At 40.5% G+C, this 25,630-nt stretch overlaps 1 protein-coding gene across 1 annotated transcript; it reads right to left on the reverse strand.

The window, feature by feature from the left end:
- Nucleotides 1-856: 856 nt before the first annotated feature.
- Nucleotides 857-23,340, reverse strand: LOC129818762 (BDNF/NT-3 growth factors receptor-like). The gene is made up of 17 exons (XM_055874981.1): nucleotides 22,239-23,340; nucleotides 20,738-20,812; nucleotides 20,557-20,628; nucleotides 18,758-18,826; nucleotides 18,483-18,643; nucleotides 18,094-18,230; nucleotides 17,023-17,155; nucleotides 16,284-16,595; nucleotides 15,860-15,880; nucleotides 10,889-10,923; nucleotides 10,685-10,784; nucleotides 10,259-10,447; nucleotides 9,627-9,757; nucleotides 9,057-9,229; nucleotides 7,210-7,450; nucleotides 2,728-2,886; nucleotides 857-2,066 (listed from the first exon to the last, which is right to left on the reverse strand). Exons 1-17 carry the CDS (start codon nucleotides 22,442-22,444, stop codon nucleotides 1,881-1,883), a joined length of 2,400 nt encoding a protein of 799 aa, XP_055730956.1. The 5' UTR covers nucleotides 22,445-23,340; the 3' UTR covers nucleotides 857-1,880.
- Nucleotides 23,341-25,630: the final 2,290 nt, after the last annotated feature.

Raw genomic sequence — 25,630 nt, forward strand, 5'->3', positions numbered from 1 at the left:
ATATTTAAGGCAGCCATAGGCAGTAGGCTTTTGTGGGTAATTGTCTATGTGATGTTGCATGTTTGCACTCAGTATTATAGCGGTCACGTTCGTGTTGTTATTTTGTATTGTGTGTTAAGTGTTCTTCGTTATTAAAAAGAATGTATTTCTCTCACGCTGCGCCTTGGTCCATCCTTTAAACGGCCGTGACACCCTGTTCCAACTTAATGCTGGGACGGTCCTTATTCACTGTGCTTTAGTTATCCAGTCAAGATTGTGACATGTGTAGTGCATACTAACCACATTCAAAAACACCAAGACCTTCTACATGGAAATGGACAATGTCAGTATCTAGCAAAATAGAATCAGATAGAAAATACCACTGATAATGAACCACAACCTGAAATATTCATTTTAAAAAAGAAAATAATTCTGAAAAATGAATTATAAATATGGCATAGAGAATGCCCATGTGTTTTAAAAGGTAAATCCTTATTTTTTTATAACATTTAAAAGTGTTTTTGTAATATGCACATATGTATATGCACACACTCCGGTCGTTTAACGGTGTTGTATAGTAACACTCTTAACGGTGTTGTATAGTAACACTCTTAACGGTGTTGTATAGTAACACTCTTAACGGTGTTGTATAGTAACACTCTTAACGGTGTTGTATAGTAACACTCTTAACGGTGTTGTATAGTAACACTCTTAACGGTGTTGTATAGTAACACTCTTAACGGGGTTGTATAGTAACACTCTTAACGGTGTTGTATAGTAACACTCTTAACGGGGTTGTATAGTAACACTCTTAACGGGGTTTAACGGTGTTGTGTTGTGTGGATGGATGGCTCTTGTTGTGTGGATGGATGGCTACCTACATAGACTTTATAACACATGAATAACACATGGATGTTTTCTTTCATACTGTGGTATATATTGGTTATTAATGTGATATGAAGTCATTATAAGTCCTAAGAGGTACCCTTCAAGTACCATAATAAATCAACTCCACAGCTCTGGACTGGTTGGCCATGATGACAGAATTCAGTCACCAATCAAAATGTAAAGTGGTAACATGAAAACAGAGTCAAAAGCACCTGACATCAATAAGAAAGTTCTCACATCATAAAAATAGTCCATGACACTATAAGCGGTAAGCCTTACTTCATTGCAATGGGTTTAAAAAATAATAGTATTACTTGGACTTTATATGTCGTTCCACATGAGATGTTCCTCATGTTTGGAGGAACAAGGAAAAGCTCTATCCATGTTGGCACGTGTCCATACATTGTCCATGATCATTTGGACACAGTCATTTTCCCTTTGTTCATCCCCAGCAATTACAGTGTACAAGAAGAGTACAATAATACAGTTAATGATTTGTTTCGCAGACCCAGATTACAATTTAATCAAGATTACCGTTCATTTGGTTTCATGGACATGGCCTCAATTATTGTTGGACTATGATTAAACTTCCTTTAAAAAGTTCCCGTCACAGTCCAGCAGTATGTAATTCAAAAGTTAATAGATTAAATCATTTTTAGCTCTTGATGAACTAAATCAGAATTGGGCCTACTCCTGGATTATTTCATCTGGGTTTGAGAAACTGGTCCTAAGAGTATCCTCAAATGGAGAAGGAAAGGAAATGTCAATCAAATTTAAGGCTTTTCTCTATGTGATGAGGAGGCAGAAGCACAGTCAGCACAGTCGGGCACACACACACACACACACACACACACACACACACACACACACACACACACACACACACACACACACACACACACACACACACACACACACACACACACACACACACACACACACACACACACACACACACACACACACACACGCAACTCCCCCTCACCCCCACCCATACACCGGCCCAGACTCACTCAGCCCAGTATATCCAGGTAGACAGGCGAGGCCTTGGCCAGACTCTGGAGCAGGCTGTGGATCTCCTTTATGTTCAGTCTCATGTAGGATTCTCTCTGCCAGCATCCCAGCATCAGGTCGTACACCTCCTTTGGACAGGAACGCGGCCGCTGCAGCACGCGCCCCTGGGTGATACACTCGATCACCTGCGTAAAGGGTCACCACCACAATTCAATTGAAATTCAGTTCAATTCAACTTTATTTATTCCCTCAGGGGCAATCAAGGAAGCCATTGCTCACATGATAACGGCATCTAAACAAAGTGAGGTTTACCAAGGTGATATGTTTTTTAGACTCAGACAGATTGGCCTTGGTTTCATCTAATAGATTTCCAGGAAATGTATATTCATAACGCATAAAAATCGACACAGAGAATAAAACATTAGGAACAACTTCCTAATATTGCGTTGCATCCCCCCCCCCTTCTTTAACCTGTCTCCTGCCCTTCATCTACACTGATTGAAGTGGACTTACCATGTGACATCAATAAGGAATCATAGCTTTCACCTGGATTCACCTGGTCACGCCGTGTCATAGAAAGAGCAGGTGTTCCTAATGTTTTGTACAGTCGATGTAAACGGACAATACAAATGTGATATACTGCAACTAAGATTAGAAGAAATGGAGACTACAGAAGACTGATGTATTTGAAGTTGACAATAAATCTCATTGGAGCTCAAGTGCTGTGATACCAGTGTAGTCAATCTACTGTAGGAATGGTTTGAGTTTGTGTCTCAGACCTTGTCATCTCGGGAACCCAGAACCAAATCTCAAGAGTGCTGCTGTCTGTGATAAGAGACTACTGACCTCATTGTTGGAGAGCTGGTACCAGGGCTGCTTCCCATAGGTGAAGATCTCCCAGAGGACCACGCCCAGACTCCAGACGTCGCTCTCCGTGGTGAACCTCCGGTACATGATGCTCTCTGGAGGCATCCAGCGGATGGGCAGCATGGTGTGACCCCCCACCTGGAAACAGACAAAGGATCCGTCAAGAACCATCCGGGAAAACCACAGAGAAGGTCAAATGTTGACGAAGGCTGGAATGAACGGGAGTGAAGTAAAGAGACGGCCCAAAAAACAGGGTTAGATGGAAAGGTGTTGTCAGTCAGGTCAGTAACAAAACCTACTATTAAGGCCTATTAACATTTGTTTAAAGGTCATGTACACAAATGTGTATTGGGTGGGCCTACAGTTGTCATGGAAATCAATATTATGAGATATTTAAAAAAGGTATTAAAACCCAACATGTTTTGCCTGTATTGGTACTGTTAGGCCTTGTCTGATATTGACATGATTGTCAGTTCAAATGTTTCCATGTGTTGACCCAATTGCTGTTCAGCTGCATCGTTGGTCTTCCTTTATGATCACAATAGCGGATACTGTGTATTAGTGAGTGGGCTTATTCATATGCTGCCCTCTGATTGGAGGGGGGGGGGGGGGGTCTCAGTTACATTAATCTGTTTTGTATTGATTCTCCTGAGGGAGGGCCAGGAAGCAGCAGAGGGCACTGTAGTCTACTTAGACCCCAGGCCTGGGGCTGATTGAGACACAGAACAAGTCTGGATCTAAGAGCCAAATCTGAGCGACTGCCTTTAAAAAGCAACAAATCCCTTTGAAAACGGCCTACATGGCATCGATTTGAGTCAGGAACAGTTATTCTAGTGTCAAAATTGACTACAAAGTGTAAATAGGATAATTTTGGTCATAAAGTCAGTCTCGCCTAAAAGGGAGTTTGGAACAACCGTGCGTTACTTCAGAAATACTGCACCAAACACCTTAGTTCGATGTAAAACTGCGCAACTAAAACATCCTCTGCAAAAACGTCTAAATTAATTACAGATGCCATGAGTTATTTTAGATTCATTCTGAGGATTATGAGGAAATTAAATAGACTCTACGGTGTCTCATGGGGGACAAACATGAAATCTTGAAAATGAAATCGTGTTTTTCTAATGAGCAACAGAAAAACACACGTGCCAATTGACGTGTTCATTGGCTCTTTAAGATAATGCCAGCAGGGTGCGAAATATTTTTGGTAAAACAGATTGTTCTGGCAATTCTCAAATAAAAACATAATTGGGAGGAAGGTTTAACTTGCTTTAAAAAATGTTTTAATAAATAATATAATACACACACACACACACACACACACACACACACACACACACACACACACACACACACACACACACACACACACACACACACACACACACACACACACACACACACACACACACACACAGTAACAGTCAAAAGTTTGGGCACACCAACTCATTCAAGGATTTTTATTTATTTTTACTATTTTCTACATTGTAGAATAATAGAAGACATCAAAACTATGAAATAACATATGGAATCATATAGTAACCAAAAAAGTGTTAAATAAATCAAAATATATCTTTGATATATAATATATAAATTTGATTCTTCAAAGTAGCCACCCATTGCCTTGACGGCTTTGCGCACTCTTGGCATTCTCTCAACCAGATTTCACCTGGAATGCTATTCCAACAGTCTTGAAGGAGTTCCCACATATGCTGAGCACTCGTTGACTGCTTTTCCTTCACTCTGCGGTCCAACTCATCCTAAACCATTTCAATTGGGTTGAGGTCGGGTGATTGTGGAGGCCAGGTCATCTGCTGCAGCGCTCCAGCACACTCCTTGATCAAATAGCTCTTACACAGCCTGGGAGGTGTGTTTGGTCATTGTCCTGTTGAAAAACAATTGATAGTCCTACTAAGCGCAAACCAGATGGGATGGCGTATCGCTGCAGAATGCTATGGTAGCCATGCTGGTTAAGTGTGCCTTGATTTCTAAATAAATCACAGACAGTGTCACCAGCAAAGCACCCCCACATCATCATATCTCCTCCATGCTTCACAGTGGGAACCACACATGCGGGGATCATCTGTTCACTTACTATGAGTCTCAAAGACACGGCGGTTAGAACAAAAGATCTCAAATTTGGATAGATTTCCTCCGGTCTAACGTCCATTGCTCGTGTTTCTTGGCCCAAGCAAGTCTCTTCTTCTTATTGGTGGCCTTTAGTAGTGGTTTCCTTGCAGCAATTTAACCATGAAGGCTTGATTCACACAGTCTCCTCTGAACAGTTGAGATGTGTCTGTTACTTGAACTCTGAAATATTTATTTGGGCTGCAATTTCTGAGGCTGGTAACTCTAATGAACATCCTTTGCAGCAAAGGGAACTCTCGGTCTTCCTTTCCTGTGGTGGTCCTCATGAGAGCCAGTTTCATCATAGCGCTTGATGGTTTTTGTGACTGCACTTGAAGAAATATTCAAAGTTCTTTGAAATTTTCCTCATTGACTGACCTTCATGTCTTAAAGTAATGATTGACTGTTGTTTCTCTTTGCTTATTTAAGCTGTTCTTGCCATAATATGCATTTGGTATTTTACCAAATAAGGCCATCTTCTGTATACCCCCCTACCTTGTCACAACATAACTGATTGACTCAAATGCATTAAGGAAAGAAATTCCACAATTAACAAGGCACACCTGTTAATTGAAATGCATTCCAGGTGACTACCTCATGAGGCTGGTTGAGAGAATGCCAAGAGTGTGCAAAGCTGTCATCAAGTAAAGGGTGGCTACTTTGAAGAATCTCAAATATATGTTGATTTGTTTAAAACTTTTTTGGTTACTACATAATTCCATATGTGTTATTTCATAATTTTGATGTCTTCACTCTTATTCTACAAAGTAGAAAATAGTAAAAATAAAGAAAAACCCTTGAATGAGTAGGTGTCTAAACCTTTGACTGTTACTGTATATAAAATGATGAAAGTGGCCGTTTTAGGCCCTTTTTAGACCTATACATGCCTCCTGTAAGAAACAAATAATTTGTGAAGCATCTTGTCATCTTACTCCTTATAATTTGTGCTCTAAAACATGGAGTATGTCTATGTTCTGAAATAAAATTCCCATTAAAATAGTATTAATATCTCAAAAGTAACCTTTTTGAATTTGCTTATTTTTAGACATTGTTTGGAACAATATACTATTCAAACATCAACTTCCCAGAGTGGGCTCTCTGGTACTTTTGAAGAAATGATCAAATTTATACAAAGAAATTGACGTTGTATGTCATTAACCAATCACAACCCTCCTGTAGGATTGCACATTCAGCAAATCACCAGCAGAGGGAGTTCCCTTTGAATCCATTTCCCCATTCATTGTGTTGGTGCTGCTCATTACATGTATCATAACTTTGAAAGTAGCAGAGAGCCCACTTTAGAAATGTGATGTACTTGTAGAGTATATTGTTTAAAACAATATGTCTAGAAATGAGCACACTATTAGGAGGATAATGACACCAAGGTGTTGTCTGTATCATGTACGGTTCATGGATCATTAAGTCTTACAAGGGGCATGTATAGGTCTAAAAAGGACCTAAAATGGACACTTTCATTATGATAAAAAAAAAAAATTGTTTCTTACACAAATGTAAAAAGAATATCAAACATCCGTCCTCCCAATTAAGTTTATATGTGAGAATTGTCAGATCAACCTGAGATGGCCAAAATATTTTTGGGCCCATGCATGCATGAAATCGCATTAAAGCCTGTAGTGTTGTCTATACTGTTCTAGTTGAAGCTAGACAGTAGCAGATAGCCGTTAGCCTGTTAGCCCAATCTGTTTGTGCTTTAAGTAGCCAATATCATGCCAATTTGGCATAACAACAACAAATGAGTTGGGTAAAGCAGAAACAGGTTAGGCTACCAGGCTATCTGCTAAGGTAGACAATGTTATCCCTCACTCATTTTATAAGAACTAGGTTAGATACTGGATAGAAAGGGGGGTGATAAGGAGAAGCGTGTTCATGAATCTAGGTATTTTAGGAGCAGTAGCTTGCCTCTGAAAAGGCCTTAAAATAGAGAATTCAAGGCTAAATTTGCATCACGGCATAAATGCAACGTCAAGCATGAACTCCTTGCTCAGGGAAAAAAAAATGCCAGTGAATTTTGCACTGTTGCCCCCTATTACCATGGAAACAGCAATTCTATGCAGATTATAGAATTTGCATTTAAATGGCATTAAAAATAGATTTAAAAAATTGATGGTTAAAATTATTGCTGTAACAGCATGGCTGTTACAAACCAAAACCAAATTCTAATTACACATGAGTGTATTCCTGTCTTGTGTGTGTGTGTGTGTGTGTGTGTGTGTGTGTGTGTGTGTGTGTGTGTGTGTGTGTGTGTGTGTGTGTGTGTGTGTGTGTGTGTGTGTGTGTGTGTGTGTGTGTGTGTGTGCATGCCCACAGACTCACTCTGTAGTAGTCGGTACTGTACACATCCCTGGACATGCCAAAGTCCCCAATCTTGACCAGCAGGTTCTCTCCCACCAGACAGTTGCGTGTGGCCAGGTCCCTGTGGACAAAGTGCTGGGAGGCTAGGTAAACCATTCCTGCAGCAATCTGCTGGGCGATGAGCAGCATCTGGGACTGGGTCAGCTCCACCATCAGGCTGTGCTGCCCATCAGCCATCAGCACTGCGTCAGGACCATGGGACCTACACCACAACACAGGTGGGTCAAACACCATGCTAACTATAGTTATCCACAATTGACTACAAAGAAGACTTAATTGGAGAAGTGCAAACTCATTCGCTTCCATTGCAGTTACCCAGTTTCAATTCAAATAAAGTATCACACTTACATACAGTACTAGTCAAAAGTTTGGACACACCTACTCATTCAAGGGTTTTTCTTTAGTTTTACTATTTTCTGCATTGAAGAATAATGGTGAAGACATCAAAAATTAAATAACACATATGGAATCATTTAGTAACCAAAAAAGTGTTTAAACAAATCAAAATCATTTCATATTTTAGATTCTTCAAAGTAGCCACCCTTCACACACTCTTGGCATTATCTCAACCAGCTTCACCTGGAATGCTTTCCAACAGTCTTGAAGGAGTTCTCACATATGCTGAGCACTTGTTGGCTGCTTTTCCTTCACACTGCGATCAAACTCATCCCAAACCATCTCACATGGGTTGAGGTCTTTGGTCAAATAGCCATTACACAGCCTGGAGGTGTGTTTTGGTTCATTGTCCTGTTAAAAATCAAGTGATAGTCCCACTAAGTGCAAACCATATGGGATGGCTTATTGCTGCAGAGGTAGCCATGCTGTTTAAGTGTGCCTTGAATTCTAAATAAATCAGACAGTGTCACCAGCAATCACCCCCACACCATCACACCTCCTCCTCCATGTTTCACGGCGTGAACCACACATGCGGAGATCATCCGTTCATCTACTCTGTCTCACAAAGAAACGGTGGTTTTCTTTCTGATGAGTCCAAATCTCAAATTTGGACTCATCAGACCAAAGGACAGATTTCCAACGGTCTAATGTCCACTGCTCATGTTTCTTGGCCCAAGCAAGTCTCTTCTTATTATTGGTGTTCTTTAGTAGGGATTTCTTTGCAGCTGTTCGACCATGAAGGCTTGATTCACTTGGTCTTTTACCAAATAGGGCCATCTTCTGTATACTACCCCTACCTTGTCACAACACAATTGATTGGCTCAAATGCATTAAGAAGGAAAGAAATTTATATTTATATAGAATTTATATTTTAACAAGGCACACCTGTTAATTGAAATGCATTCCAGGTGACTACCTCGTGAAGCTGGTTGAGAGAATGCAAAGAGTATGCAAAGTATCAAGGCAAAGGGTGGCTACTTTGAAGAATCTAAAATGTAAAATATATTTTGATTTGTGTAACACTTTTTTGGTTACTACATGATTCCATATGTGTTATTTCATAGTTTGATGTCTTCACTATTATTCTACAATGTAGAAAAGAGTAAAAATAAAGAAAAACTATTGAATGTGTAGGTGTCCAAACTTTTGACTGGTACTGTATGTGCTAAAATCCCCCATAACCTTTCATGACTGATTAGATTAGACACCTTTATTATGCATTAAGTTTGCACAAAGTGTAAATGTGTCTTTGGTGCTCTGGCTTACAGTAAAATGATAAAAACAGACACAAAACATACACATTGCTCACATGGAGTATTTACGTCCGTTAGTAATTTAATACAGTACACGTGAATTGGCAAACGTAAATCACACGCACATTCGCACAAAGACATTGGGACACAGGACAATACCTGAGGAACTTGTTGAGGTCGCCGTGCTTCATGTACTCGAACACCATGATGAGCGGGTCACTCTCCACACACACGCCATAGAAGGTAACGATGTGCTCATGCTGCAGGTTGGTCAGTAGCTCCGCCTCCCGGTGGAAGTCGGCTCGACCGCTCTCGCTGGCCTCTTTCAACGTCTGAGGAGAACAGGGATGCATGTGCACGTGCAAGCACACACACACACACACACACACACACACACACACACACACACACACACACACACACACACACACACACACACACACACACACACACACACACACACACACACACACACACACAGCATCATTTAACCATTGATTGATGGGATTGTTGATTGTTTCAAAGTCTCCTTCCTATAAAATTAGATTAAATCCTAATATACTTGTTTGCCGTGCTATTATCCAAAACAATGTACATAGAATCCTCACATAGGGGAAAAGCACAAACAGCAGTTTATACTTAGCTGTTCTTAAAATAAAAAAAATAAAAGCCAGGACTAAAGTGCGTGTTGATTGTTTGAAATGGAATGCATAGATGGCCATACTTCACCTTGACAGCCACCAGGATCTTGTCCTGATCTGGGATCAGGTTGTAGCACTCAGCCAGGAACACCTTCCCAAAGGCCCCCTCTCCCAGCTCACGCTTCAGCACAATGTTGTGTCTCTTGATATGCTGGACAACTGGGATGTAAAGAGACAGATGAAGTAAGGCTGTCACAAGCCCTAGTCTAGAGCCTTGAGTCTTTCCTGAACATCGTGTGAACTGACCGGGAAAAGCTCTGGGCCCTAGCTAGAATTAGTCAGGTCAAGTGGTCAGGAAAAACTCCTGGCCCTACACATTACATACACTAAAGTTAACAGCCCTAGTCTACTCTGTATAGAGGAAAAACAGTGAAACTGTGATATTCTGGACGCTTGTCAGACAAGTATGGACATTGTAACCATTACAGAACTACATTTCCTCACAGGGCTAAAAGTGAAATAGTCAGATGTGTGTGTCTGTCTAGTGACATCCTCTGTGCCATACAGTCTGATATTACAGCATTAACTGCAAGTCATCCGGCAAGAGGTCAACCAAAGTCATCGCCATGAAGTCCATCCAGTCGCAGTGGCCCTGTCATGGATTTATCAGAAAAAGACCGGGTTACAACACCAGCAGACCTCCGCGCCACGGTAACTCACACGTGTCCGATTTCAGCATGCTGCCAGATTGGCGGAAATACTGTGGGTTCTCGATGACAGGGATCTTTGTCATTCCAATGATCACCGCGTCGTGGCCCATCTCCGAGGACGACGGGGTGTTGTTGCCGTTGGAGACGTGATGAAGAGGACTGGCGGAGTCATCGTCATTACTGATGACTGAGGAGGAGCCTGAGGAGGAAGGGGATGACCCCAGTGGGAGGAAATACAATTATGAGAGGAGTGTTTGACTTCTGTATGTTATTATGTCGCCAAACATAAGCTGAAATGTGGCGGGGTTAAATGGAATTAAAACTGTAGAAATGTGCACCTAAAACAAGCTGTTCATTGTTATCCAAATGGGAGGCCTGCAAGTCTCAATACTGGTTTGAAAAACGACTAAACCAAGATTAAAAAGAAAAGCTTTACCCTTCATCCCAAACTTTGAGTTTCTTCCGTATTTCAGAATGATCACCATCAGGACACATCCAATTAATGCCACGCCAGCGATCCCCACCACTATGTACACCTGGAAAAACACCATTCAACAATGCAAAATACCAATAACAGTGCACAACATTATAGTATGCACATAACCACGCATGACAAATTATGATGTGTACGTTAACTTACTGCAACACTGTCCTCTATTGGGGGTAGTGGTAAGTCTGAGACAAAAAGAACAAGCACAGGACATATTTAAAACAGAATGAAACAGCATTAAACATTCAAACATTAAAGTAATCTAATTTCTTCTGATTTCTTCTCTCACATGAAAATGACCTTAGATTTTTTCAAACGCTAAAAACGCTGTCTGGTTGTGATGTAACCAGACAGTAGGTGTGTCAGCTACAGTGCCTTCAGAAGGTATTCACACCCCTTGACTTTTTCCATGTTTGGTTGTGTTACAGCCTGAATTTAAAATGGATTACATTTAGATTTTTTGGGCCTACACACCAACACACAATGTCAAACAATTTTAAAGTGGATTTTTCCCCCGAAAGTTTTACAAATTAATAAAACATTTGAAGCTGAAATGTCTTGTCAATAAGTATTCAACCCCTATGTTTTGGAAAGCCTAAATAAGTTCAGGAGTAACAATGTGCTTAACAAGTCACATAATAAGTTGCATGGACTCGCTTTGTGCGCAATAGTGTTTAACATGATTTTTGAATGACTACCTCATCTCTTTACCCCACACAGACAATTATCAGTAAGGTTCCTCAGTCGAGCAGTGAATTTCAAAGACAGATTCAACCACAAAGACCAGGGAGGTCTCCCAAAGAAGGGCACCTATTGGTAGATGGGTAAAAAAAGCAGACATTGAATATCCCTTTGAGCATGGATGGATGGTGTATCAATACACCCAGTCACTACAAAGATACAGGCATCCTTCCTAACTCAGTTGCCAGAAAGGAAGGAAACCACTCAGGGATTTCACCATGAGGGCAATGGTGACTTTAAAACAGTTACATAGTTTGAGGATGGATCAACAACATTATCGTTACTCCACAATACGAACATAATTGACAGAGTGAAAAGAAGGAAGCCTGTACAGAATAAAAATATTCCAAAACATGCATCCACAAGGAACTAAAGTAATACTGCAAAACATTTGGCAAAGCAATAAACTTTTGTCCTAAATACAAAGTGTTATGTTTGGGGAAAATCCAATACAACACATTATTTAGTACCAGTCTCCATATTCTCAAGCATAGTGGTGGCTTCATCATGTTATGGGTATGCTTGTAATTGTTGAGGGCTGGGGATTTTTTTTTTCAGCAGGACAATAACTTAAACACAAGGCCAAATATACACTGGAGTTGCTTACTAAGAAGATAGTGAATTTTAACTCTACATACATGTACATATTACCTCAATTATCTTGACTAACCGGTGCTCCCGTACATTGACTCTGTACCAGTACCCCGTGTATATAGCCTCGCTACTGTTATTTTACTGTTGCTCTTTAACATTTTTTTTTTACATATATTACTTCAAGATCTAGATCTAATGATCAACAACCAATTTGACAAATTTAAGATTTTTTTTAAAGACTAACGGGCAAATGTTGCACAATCCCCATAAAGACTCACAGCTGTAATCACTGCCAAAAGTGCTTCTACAAAGTATAGACTCAGGGGTGTGAATACTTATGTAAATGAAATCTTCTGTATTTCAATTTCAATAAAAATGTTTTCACTTTGATATCCATTTTGAATTCAGGCTGTAGCAACAAAATGTGGAATAAGTCAAGGGGTATGAATACTTTCTGAAGGCACTGTAAGTTATGTAATAGACAGGGTCCAGAAACTGCCATTTTGTCCAGTCAAAGGTTTCGCCATGGATTATGCTCGTCTATCCCATATTAGCTTTTGAACCACCCTGGATTTTTCCCCAAATCCAATACGTTCCCTCAGGCTTTCATACTTCAAGAACATACCAGTGGTGTCTGAGATGCAGCAGGGTGATGACATCCCACAGCACAGGAAGAGCAGTGGACAGAAGAAAGGAAAATAACAAGGCAGGATCATCAATCTGTCATTATTCCTAAAGTCTTTAGGGCCCAGTGCAGTCAAAAACTACATTTTCAGGGCATTCGGAAAATATTCAGACCTTCACCTTTTCCAGATTTTGTTTACGTTACAGCCTTATTCTAAAATTGATTAAATTGTTTTTCTCATCAATCTACACACAATACCCCATAATGACAAAGCAAAAACAGATTTTAGATATTTTTGCAAATTCACATAAGTATTCAGATCCTTTGTTGAAGTACTTTTGCCAGCGATGACAGCCTCGAGACTTCTTGGGTATGACGCTACAAGCTTGACACACCTATAATCGGCAACTTTCTCCCATTCTTCTCTGCAGATCCGCTCAAGCTCTGTCAGGTTGGATGGGGAGCATTGACGCAAAGCTATTTTCAGGTCTCTCCAGAGATGTTCAATTGGGTTCAAGTCCGAAGCTCTGGCTGGGCCACTCAAGGGCATTCAGAAACTTGTCCCGAAGCCACTCCTGTGTTGTCTTGGCTGTGTGCTTAGGGTCGTTGTCCTGTTGGAAGGTGAACCTTCGCCCCAGTCTGAGGTCTTGAGCGCTCTGGAGCAGGTTTACTTTGCTCTATCCCTCAAACCTCACTAGTCCCCCAGTCCCTGCCGCTGAAAAAGATCCCCACGGCATGATGCTGCTGACACCATGCTTCACCGTAGGGATGGTATTGGCCAGGATATGAGCGGTGCCTGGTTTCCTCCAGACGTGATGCTTGGCATTCAGGCCAAAGAGTTCAATCTTGGTTTCATCAGACCAGAAAATTTTGTTTCTCTTTTTTTTCTTTACGCCCTTTTTCTCCCCAATTTCGTGGTATCCAATTGTTAGTAATTACTATCTTGTCTCATCTCTACAACTCCCGTATGGGCTCGGGAGAGACGAAGGTCGAAAGCCATGCGTCCTCCGAAACACAACCCAACCAAGCCACGCTGCTTCTTAACACAGCGCGCATCCAACCCGGAAGCCAGCCGCACCAATGTGTGGGAGAAAACACCGTGCACTTGGCCCCCTTGGTTATCACGCAATGCGCCTGGCCCGTCACAGGAGTCGCTGGTGCGCGATGGGACAAGGATATCCCTACCGGCCAAACCCTCCCTAACCCGGACGACGCTAGGCCAATGGTGCATCGCCCCACGGACCTCCCGGTCGTGGCCCGCTGTAACAGAGCCTGGGCGCGAACCCAGAATCTCTGGTGGCACAGCTAGCGCTGCGAGGCAGTGCCCTAGACCACTGCGCCACCCGGGAGGGGAATTTTGTTTCTCATGGTCAGAGTCCTTTAGGTGCCTTTCTCTTTTGGCAATCTCAAGCAGGCTGTCATGTGCCTTTTACTGAGGAGTGGCTTCCGCCTGGCCACTTTACCATAAAGGCCTAATTGGTGGAGTGCTGCAGAGATGGCTGTCCATCTGGAAGGTTCTCCCATCGCACAGAGGAACTGTGGAGCTCTGTCAGAGTGATCATTGGGTTCTTGGTCACCTCCCTGACCAAGGCCCTTCTCCCCCAATTGCTCAGTTTGGCCGGACGGCCAGCTCCAGGAAGAGTCTTGGTGTTTCTAAACTTCTTCCATTTAAGATTGATGGAGGCCACTGTTCTTGGGGACCTTCAATGCTGCAGAAATGTTTTGGTAACCTTCCCCAGATCTGTGCCTCGACACAATCCTGTCTTGGAGCTCAAGGGACAATTTGTTCGACCTCATGGCTTGGTTTTTGCTCTGACATGCACTGTCAACTGTGGGAACTTATATAGACAGGTGTGTGTCATTCCAAATCATGTCCAATCAATTGAATTTACCATAGGTAGACTCGAATCAAGTTGTAGAAACATCTCAAGGATGATCAATGGAAACAGGATGCACCTGAACTCTATTTCAAGTCTCATGTCAAAGGGTCTGAATACTTGTGAATAAGGTGTCTGTTTTTTTTATACATTTGCAAAAATTTCTAAAAACCTGTTTTCACTTTGTCATTATGGGATATTGTGTGTAGATTGATTAAATCAAAACATTTCCTCATAATTTTTAGAATAAGAATGTAACGTAACAAAATGTGGAAAAAGTCAAGGGGTCTGAATACTTTCAGAATGCACTGTATACACACACACACACACACACACACACACACACACACACACGTTGGAATAATAATGTAAAATTGTGAAATTTATGATAATGACCTTTTAGTGTAAGAGTTGTTTGAAAAGACCGCCTGAAATGTTTTGACTGTTTTGTGGGATGGAGTGTTGGCCTGACTGGTGACATCACCAGGTGGTAAATTAGTTAATAGACCAATAAGAAACAGTTCCAAACCTCTATCAATAACAGCTAGCTTTCAGTTTTCCCCTCCCAACTCAGACCACTCCCAGACAGTCCCTGCAAAATTCTTGCTTGAGAAATAGCTTCTTAGCAAAGAGCAATGTTTGCTTCTTTATGATTCTTTATGATTTATGATTATTCTTTTCTTTATTTAAATTGAAAACATTCACAGTAAGGTACTTAATTGTATCCCAAAATAATTTGATATTGAGATAACAAAAAAAACGGCTGCGATGGATATTTAAAATTAAAGTAACTCTCCAGTGAAAATCTCACTTTTAAAAAGTTCATATTCTGCTAACTCGTACATGAATAATGTTGTTGACTCGTGCTATACTCATACCGTATGTTGCCAAAGCATTATTTTTTTTTTTTTTGGGGGGGGGGGGCACCTTAAACTATGTCAAATAGACCGTTTTAAAAAATGCTTGCAATTTCCTCAGAGAATGATTGCATAAAGGCCAATCGGTGGTCTACTTGCGTGCATATTTTTTATGATCGGTATACGCCCACACCATTCCAACACAGAAAAGCAGATTTTTTTATATTCTTAATTGAAAGAATTTGGAAGGAAATCTATTTCACTCATATTGTAATTAATTATAGGTCATATATCATAGAAATCTGGAAACATTGGAAAGTTATTTAACATCATGTCAAGAGAAAAACACATACATACTTGTCTTTGTAATGGCACGTTTTAGAATTGTAATTCTTTGCAAAATCGCAATGTCTTAAGAAATACTTACAAGGGTAGGTATATGGCGGTTCTGAAATAAGTGAAAAGGGGAATGTACATGTTATTCATAAACATCCATTACACATACCATGCTACACAAAAAAAAAAAGAATATTCTCAGAAAAAAAGCTGCTATGTTGAACCATTTGTTCCGGTAGGAAACCTGTGAAAAAAGGTTACAATTTTCAGTTCATATAGAACCATTTTTGGTTCCACATAGAACCTCTGGTTCCAAATATAACTCTTGAATTGGTGCTATTTGGAACCAAAAAAAGTTTTATTTGACTTGAAATGGTTCTATTTTTAACCTTTTTTATGGTCCTAGAGGGTTCTACATAGCACAGATTTTATCAGAGAGTCTAAAAACAACTTACATATAGATTATAACATCTTATATAGAATTACTGTAACTATAAACTAAACTGCAGTGAGACCTGTATCGTAGTCTGGGTCTGGCGGGAGCAGGAAGTGGGCGTCGATTTCTTTACGATCCTCCCCGTACTCGTTCCTGACCACCAGCGTATACTGCCCATTGTGGATGTGAGTCGGGTTGACAAGCTTCAGGCAGCCGTGGTGAACGCTCCCTGTGCTCTCGTGGATCTCGGTCTTGATGTACTCCTGTTCGTGGAGCTCTTGGTCCTTGTGGTACCAGCGTAGCTCGGGCTTGGGGTTTCCGGTCACACTGAAGGGGATACACCAGTGGTGGAGGCGCAATGGCTCCAGCAGCTCCAGGATAGTGGGGCGAACTGACACAGAGACAACAGGAAGAATAGTCACAGGGTACTGGGAGTGGGTGCTAGACATGAGGAAGGAGGACTGGAAGAATACAGTGGGATACTGGGGTAAGGGGGCTAGACAGGAGGGAGAGTATGGTAGGGCATTGAGGGCAACCAGGAGCTAAACAGAAGGAGGAGTACAGTATGGCAAGGTGACAGGAGACATGTAGAGTCAATCAGATTGTTGAGCAATATTATCATTTCAGTAAGGACACAGAACCACCAGAGGTGGTCCTTCAGAATGTAGACAACCAATACTAGGAGGCTACAGATCCAGGATAAAATGACACTGTAGAATCAGTGAAAATGGCATTTTACATTTTGCAACCACAGTGGCAGAATAAAAAAAGAAATAAAAAATGGTATAGGCACTCAACACAACAGAACACGTCCTTACACAGGATGTTGAGTTGGAGGTAAGCCTCGGTTTGACCGACTACGTTCTCAACATTGCAAGTGATCACTCTGCCATTGTCCGAAGGCGAGAGACCTAACAGTGTCAGATTGCTCTCCAGTTCCAAGGCATTGATCTGTAAATACATTTAGGAATATTAGCATTGTCATGATGAGCATAAGCATTATTAGCTTTAGCATTATTAGTAATAGTAACATGTATTACACAGTCAATACAGTTAACAACAAATCATTGTGATCATAGTGAAACATCTGGAGTTAAAATATTTAACGCTGTATGTTATAAAACACCTAAAAGTATGGTGTAATGTGCTGTTATTATAATAATAAAATGATATTGTTCTTTACGTATTGAAATGTAAAAACTTGACAAGTTTCATGTAAAAAATGAAAAACAAACATAAAACTGAGTGCTATGGGGCCTCCCGAGGGACGCAGCAGTCTAAGGCATTGCAGTGCTAGAGGCGTCACTACAGACCCAGGTTCAATCCTGGACTGTATCACTACCAGCCGTGATCGGGAGTCCCATAGGGCGGCGCACAATTGGCCCAGCGTCGTCAAAGTTAGGGGAGGGTTTGGCCGGGGGGGCATTTCGCTACATCCGCAATAACATCTGATAAACACGGGTATGTGACGAATAAAATTTGATTTGACTTGGCTCATCGCACTCTAGCGACTCCTTGTGGCGGGCCGGGCACCTGCAGGCTGACCTCGGTTGTCAGTTGAACAGTGTTTCCTCCGACACATTGGTGCGGCTGGCTTCCGGGTTAAGTGGGCGGGTGCTAAGATGCGCGGTTTGGCGGGTCATGTTTCGGAGGACGCGTGACTTGACCGTTGCCTCCTGAGCCCATTGGGGAGTTGCAGCGATGAGACAAGATCGAAAAAGGGGGAATTTTTGGGGGGTGAGTGTTAAGGTGTCAGTTGAGGAAAGTGCATAATATACAAAGTCAAGAGTTTTTCCCTGCCCACATGACCTCATCAGGATCAACTCCTAGCCCTAGTAATAGTCAGAGGGTTGTGCCATAATATACCAAAACAAAGATCATCTTCTTACCTTAGTGATAGTAAACAAACTGTCAATATTCCACAAGATATCAGGGGCAGGAGACCCTGTTGCACTGCACACTGCTCTGACATCACTTCCCTCCGTCATTTTGATGATAGAGGGACTGACCTCCACTGCGGGAGCCTCTGTCAAAGATAAACAGAACCTTTAACAATGTTGTTTTACTGTACAAGTTGCACCTAAGTGACCTTCACTTGATTTCTACTTCATGCTGTTTACTGACTATTTGAAAAGAAAAGTCAAACCAATACACTGGCATTCTAGTATGCTCCTCAATGTTCCACACGTACACAAGCTTTCTCTCTCTCTGCTTTGTCACAACATGTTTAGTGTAGTTCCCCGTCTGTATGTCTGTCTTTCTCTGGGGTTGACATTACCACAATCAGGGGGAGAGAATCTGGAGATGGCCCTCCTTATTGCTCTGTCATCTATGCATTTCAGCTCTTGACTCTCTGTACTGTCAATGTCCTCTTGCAGCCTCAGTTTGATCCACATGTTCTCACATACACACTTCAGAGGGTTACCAGACAGGAGAGGACTAGAGGGGGGAAAAAACAGAGCATTAACACACACACACACACACATTCATAGACATTGCACTTTAAAATAAGAATTAGATGACATAAAATAGTAAATAGGGATAGGTACTTACAAAGATGTCATGTTTAAGTTTTGGAATGTTTTCCAAGAGAGTGTTGACAAGTCATTGTCTCTCAGATTCCTACGAGTCAAAATAATAAATCATAAATGTTACAATAAACCAACTATTGTAGGTTAACTAATGTTATCAATGTACAGGTAACTTCCGAAATAAAGGAAACACCAACAGAAAGTATCTTTGGGGCGGCAGGTAGCCTAGTGGTTAGAGCGTTGGGCCAGTAACCGAAAGGTTGCTAGATCGAATCCCTGAGCTGACAAGGTAAAAATCTGTCGTTCTGCCCCTGAACAAGGCAGTTGTGTTCCTTCCACTGTTCCTAGGCCGTCATTGTACATTAGAATTTGTTCTTAACTGACTTGCTTAGTTAAATAAAAATACAGCATTGGGCCACCACGAGACGCCAGAACAGCTCCTATGCACCTTGACATAGATTCTACAAGTGTCTGGAACCAGTGCTTGACTTGGACTGAAATAGGTGCCGGTATTGTTTACAATTCGATGCAGGAGCTCCACAATACTTTTGAGTTAATATTCTATAAGAGGAACAGGAGCTCAAGCAGTAGAACATTTGAGGTGCCGGTACTCTGCTCCGGTGAGCTCCTGCCCAAGTCAAGCACTGTCTGGAACTCTACTGGAGGGATGCGACACCATTTTCCACGAGAAATTCCATAATTTGGTGTTTTGTTGATGGTGATTAAAAACACCGGTGCCACTCCAGAATCTCCCATACGTCTGTGTCACCAGGTTGAGATCTGGTGACACACACACACATAACCATTTAAACCCCCTATGCTCATTTGAGACCCCTCTTTCAAAGTCACAGACCTCTTCTTCTAGCCATGGTAGCCTAAATAATGGGCAACTGGGCACTTATACATGACCCTAAGCATGATGGGATGTTAGTTGCTTAATTAACTTAGGAACCACACTTGTGTGGAAGCGCCTGCTTTCAATGTACTTTTGTATCCCTCATTTACTCGAGTTTCCTTTCTTTTGGCAGTTACCTGTTTATACTGAACTCAATCCAAAATCAGTGTGTGTGTGTGATTAAACTAAAATGAAAACATATGTGACGTTGGAAAAGAATGCTTGCTCTATGTTCTCTATCACTTTCACTTGTTTTGCACCTAGCACCTTTTAACTATGCTTTAACAAAAAAATATAGTCCGACCATTAACTGCTCATCACTGTTTGCTGAGCGTGTCGTCCCGTTACCCAGCCATGAGGCTAAACCATATGTGCTTGAACCAGCTCCTTTGACTATAGTCAACATTATCATGCCAATCCATGCAGATTTGGACAAGAATTACCACATTAGAAGTGTTGACTGCAAGGCTTCACTGTAAGGTTAGTACAGATGTAGAATCTTCATTTGAGACAGTTTGCTACAGCAGGAGAATAATCCTTCAGCAACAGCAAATGTTAATTATTATGTGGATTATAATTAATGAACATTTTTGTAGGGGTTGATACATTTTTCATTAGGGCAAATCAAGTTTCAAAGTGGAATGCACACCGTTTAGAAGCCTATTTAAAACTCAAATACACTACAAGTTTGCATTTCCTGCTGTGTAGGAACATTCTCAGCAAAACAAAAATATAAATTAAGATCCAAATTAAGATCCTACATCTGTAAGAATCTACATAGTCTATAATATGAATTGGGCTTAATTGTTTTTGATTGGCTTGGGGGCCCTACATTTGCTCTTTGAAAGTACATTAGCTACATCTGTGAGGAGGAAGATAAGAAAAACACCAAACAGAGGATTAATCAAAGACTATACAGTACTTACAGATATTGAAGTCTTGTATTGTTGAAAAAGGCCTGAGATGAGATAGAAGTCAATTTCGTATTTGTCACAGTTCTGTTCGGAGTGGGGGAGTGAATGTGTTATTTTTAGTCACAATTACATAATAATATAGTTCAACCATAACACAGTCTGGATCATAACCTTGCGTAATACTGATACTTACAGATTTCTGAGATTTGAGTAGTACTTCAAGCTGTTATCATTGATGTCAAATAGTCTGTTTTGATTTGCAATGTATCTGTAAAAGTTCAATACAAAATAATGACAAATTATTATTATTACAAACATAATGGAAATATAGTATTTGGCCATCATGTCCATTTCGGGCAGTTTCACAGGTTTCTGAACTGTTTTACGGGAATCTGTAGCTTCTCTTCATGATAGATTGGATAGTGGTACAAACTGGTGTCTCTTTGGACACTCGGCTAATATCTACTGATTAGAACAGCTAATGTGATTGATATCTCTTTACACTAGAGTATACAACACCCGGATGGGTGATGGTTGTTCATGTAATATTCATATATGTTTAGAATGAATTATTAATGTTAAATATTCATAATAATGAATGAAAATGCTTTGCATGCCAAGGTAATAGGCCAGTAGACCATCATCAATTAAGGTTAACCTTTGATTAAGCTATGGATGGTATGAGAGGACACAGTTAAGTACAACACCACCCTGTCGAGATGTAGGCTATGGCCCCTGCATGCTGATGGTGTTAGTTCTCTCACTATCTGCATTTGCCCAGGAGCAATATAGGTTTCAGGCACAATACTATACACCTTATGGATCCGTGCAATAGGCCTACTGCACTGAAATATGGTCAATCTAAAACATATGCTGCGTTGGCTAATAGACCTGATAAACTAGAGTAACACTTATCACCAACAACATGCCGTGGTAATGCATTGTTTTCTCCTCACATGCATTATCTGTTTATTGTCTATCAAATACACTCATCCAGTCCAGCTCTGGCGCTTCAACAATTGTAACCTAAACCTAATAAATGGCTTTAAACCTGTGTTTTATACAGATACCACTGTGAGCTAACGTGTTTAATATTTCCAAGAACCACTTCGCGCGGCATTGATTGCTACGATGGGTATTTTGTGGCGGCGACATAGACCCGAGTCTGTTACGTTGGCTAGCCCATTATAATCGTGATTTGGCTAATTTATCTGACATTGTTTTCCTTCATGTTTTTTTCTTGCTTCCCCCAGGTCTCTGCATGTTGGAGCCACGGCAGCCATCATGCCATTATCCCCACTAAATAGCATTACCACTATCCCTGCCAGGGCCTGGTTTCTAGAGGAAAATAGCCTATTCCAAATATTCCCAACAACTCGTGCCCCCACCACCTGACACGCACGCTCGACCCCCCTCCCCTAGCATGATCATTATCCTACACTATTATATGCTGAAGTTATAGCCTACTTCTTATTTTTTAAATTGTTGCTTAGGGTAGGCTGTCACCATACGAAACTGAAAACATGAGAGATGAACAGCCTAAATAGTATGGCAAAGTAAATACACCTTATATGTTTTTGTATATATTTGTTTGGGCAATCTGACATTGGTTTGCTTAAAACGTGAACTGTTCATTGTAGGGTTGCCATGTCTGCAATGAGCGTAGCCATTTATTTGAATTAATCGATACTTACATATCGGTGATGTTGATGTCCATTTCTATGTCATCTAACGTAAGGATAGGGAAATCCTCGATCCCTGGTTCAGGATCGATACAAGCAATCCTTGAGATGCTGCAAGTGCAGAACGCAGGGCAAGCTGCACTAAACCGCCACAGCCCCATCAAAACCATAAAGATTCCCAAGCGAGCCATTCCATATTCCCCTACGTTGGAGTCCATTGCAGGTCCAACGATATCTCACGGTAGGTATTGATCAAATATGGATATTATTAATTTCCCCCGTCCTATAGCCAAATAAATCCGTTCGGCACCACTAACGAGACTACCTTTGATCACGAATGCGCAATCCCCTCAATGTAATATTAGGATGTCATGGAATGGCCTCTATGTCTCCGCAGAATTGGTGTCACACTACTGCATATCGATGCGGTGAAGCAAGGTGTCAAGTGCTCCGTCCTCCGTCTCACCCGTATCTTTCTCAGAGGCAGAGCGACTGTCTCTGCGTGGTAAAACGTGGCGCTCCAGATGTTGAGGGAGCAACCCGTTATCCTTGTGATTCTTCTTCATATGCAGTAGTGATGGAGATGGAAATAAGAGACTGCACGGTGGAGTCAGAATGCGTGGTGATGTAGCGACAGAGTGCGTATGCGAGGAGGCAGGGTACCTGCATTCGTCTATTGATTACCGCTGTGGAAGAGCGCATCTCCACCAGTCATCGCTGGAATTGCGTTGATACAGAGATGTATTGCTGACAGTTTATCAACATTTATCAGTGTTATGACTATTCAATAGCTATATATTTGCATGCTTATCGTACACATTCTGAAAAATAGATGGGAATAGGCTATTCAAACTATAACCCTACATTTATTTATTTTGTTTAACTATGCAAGTCAGTTAAGAACAAATTCTTATTTACCTTAACGGCCTACCTACACCCTTATCTTATAATAGAAGGCTTAATAGTTGGTTAAAATGGAATTATATTACCTCTATTTGTAATGTTTGATGTGCGAATTTTATTCTGCATACCGACAACCTCGGTCTATAGGCCTACAGAGTGCTTTTCCCAACAATACCACAGCTCCATGGATGGCCATTACGAGTGTGACGTGCAGTTTGACGCACAAGACGAGCTGCATCTACGAAAAATAATTAAACAATATATATGTGTGTGTGTGTGCTTCAAATGGGTCTTCCATCCGAGGGAAAAAAAGACAGAAATACTGTAGCTTCAATCGGAATAGTCGTCATTTGTCAAAGCTATGTTTAGCATATGGTTTTAAAAATACATATTTGTGGATACATCAGATTTTGGTAGGCCATAAGATTAAATATGCATCCATTTACGAAAAAATTTGCTATTGTAATAGCTAACTTTAATAGATTATTTAAAAAATATGTAATTATGCGCAGTTCAACTTTTTCCTCTAGGATCTTTTCAATGTGAGGACAAGTAAATCTGCTGCAGACAAAGGTCACGGACAAGGAAACTCCTGGCACATGACACGGTTGTTTTCATACCAGGTGTAAACACACACAGGTGCTGTGATATTGGAAAATTGTATCTCTGAGGGATAAGTGTTATAATTCTGACAAGGTCCTTTAATGATTACATAAATGTCACAATAAGCAAGTGGAGGAAATGTCAGATATCAATGGCTATTGAAATTAGATAATTTGTGATTTTTAATAAATGAATGTTCTTATGACAATGAAAGAAAATCAACTGAACAAAACATTGCAACCATGTGCAATTCGTGTTCTACCCCTGTACCTCAGCTTAAAAAAAATAAAAAATCACATGGAACATGAAGAATATTCATAGAAATGGGATAGTATCAATTTCTGATTTATCCATACACTCCCTACTTACTAGACAGTGAAGCTAACATTTTATTTGGCTCTATACTCCAGCATTTTGGATTTGAGATCAAATGTTTAATATGAGGTGGCAGTAAAGAATGTCACCATTTATTCTAGGATATTTTCATACATATCTGTTTTACCGTTTAGAAATGAATGCGCTTTATATATCTACTGTAGTCCCCACATTTGAAGGTGTCAAGTATTTGGACAAATTCATAGTGTATTAAATGTAGTATTTGGTCCCATATTCCTACCACACAATGATTACATCAAGATTGTAACTCTACAAACTTGGATGTATTTGGCAGTTTGTTTGATTTGTTTCGGAATACAATGTGCCTAACAGAAATCAATGGTTTGTGTCATTTGAGTAATTTATCTTGTAGATAAACATTATTTGCTTCACACTTCTACATTAAATGTAGATGCTACCATGATTACAGATAATCATGAAAGAATCAAGGAATAATGAGTACAAAAAAGTTAGATGTACAAAGATCATGCTCCCAAGACATGCCAACCTCTCACCATTACCAATAACAGGGGAAGTTAACATTTTTGCTCCACAAGGAGGAGCAGAGGGTATTATTCTGTTTAATGAAAAGACTAATGCGGATTTAGCAGTGTTTCCAATAGCAATTTTTACATTGAAATGAAAACCAATATAATTTAATGTCTGCACCATTAGCTTGCTACATTTTGAAAACAGATGTTAGGGTACTTTGTTTTTTTTCCTGAATTATTGCCAATGGTGGAAAAACTACCCAATTTTCAAACTTGAGTAAAAGATACTTTAATTTTTAAAAAATGACCCCCAGTAAAATAAAAGTATTTGGTTTTAAAATATACTTAAGTATCAAAAAGTAAATGTAATTGCATAAATATTTATTTTAACTAGGCAAGTCAGTTAAGAACAAATTCTTATTTACAATGACAGCCTACCCGGCCAAACCCTAACGACGTTGAGCCAATTATGCGTCGCCCTATGGGACTCCCAATCACAGCCGGTTGTAATATAGCCTTGAATCTAACTAGGGTCTGTAGTGACACCTCTAACACTGAGATGCCTTAGACCGCTGGGATGACCAGGGATGTTCTCTTGATAAGTGTGCAAATTAAACCATTTTCCTGTCCAACTAAGCATTGAATATGTAAGGAATACTTTAGGGTGTCAGTGAAAGTACATAATTTCTTTTAGGAATGTAGTGAAGTAAAAGTTGTCAAAAACATTAAATAGTAAAGTAAAGATACCCCAAAAATCTAGTAGTACTTTCAAGCATTTTTACACCACTGATCATTGCAATGATGACCACCACATGGTGCTGTAGCTCCTGACCAATTCTGCTATTTTGTGTGTTTTTCAAGCTGATTTTAACTTTTTTTGTATATATTGTCTCAACCATAATTTCCTATGACCGAAAACAGCTTCTGGACATCAGAACAGCGGTCACCATCATCAATTTGGATGACCATTTCTACTTCAACGAGTCTACAGGTCTGGACATTCTGCAGACCATACTATTTACCAAGAATTTT

This window comes from Salvelinus fontinalis, chromosome 21, assembly GCF_029448725.1.
Source record: "Salvelinus fontinalis isolate EN_2023a chromosome 21, ASM2944872v1, whole genome shotgun sequence".
NCBI lineage: Eukaryota > Metazoa > Chordata > Actinopteri > Salmoniformes > Salmonidae > Salvelinus > Salvelinus fontinalis.

Excerpts from the sequence above, each read along its gene's own strand:
- LOC129818762 (XM_055874981.1), bottom strand. The coding sequence starts at position 22,444 with ATGGACTCCAACGTAGGGGAATATGGAATGGCTCGCTTGGGAATCTTT. Across the intron at positions 18,644-18,757 it reads AACTTAAACATGACATCTTT|TCCTCTCCTGTCTGGTAACC; the intron begins GTAAGTACCTAT and ends TCCCCCCTCTAG. Across the intron at positions 16,596-17,022 it reads CCTCCAACTCAACATCCTGT|TTCGCCCCACTATCCTGGAG; the intron begins GTAAGGACGTGT and ends TCTCTGTGTCAG.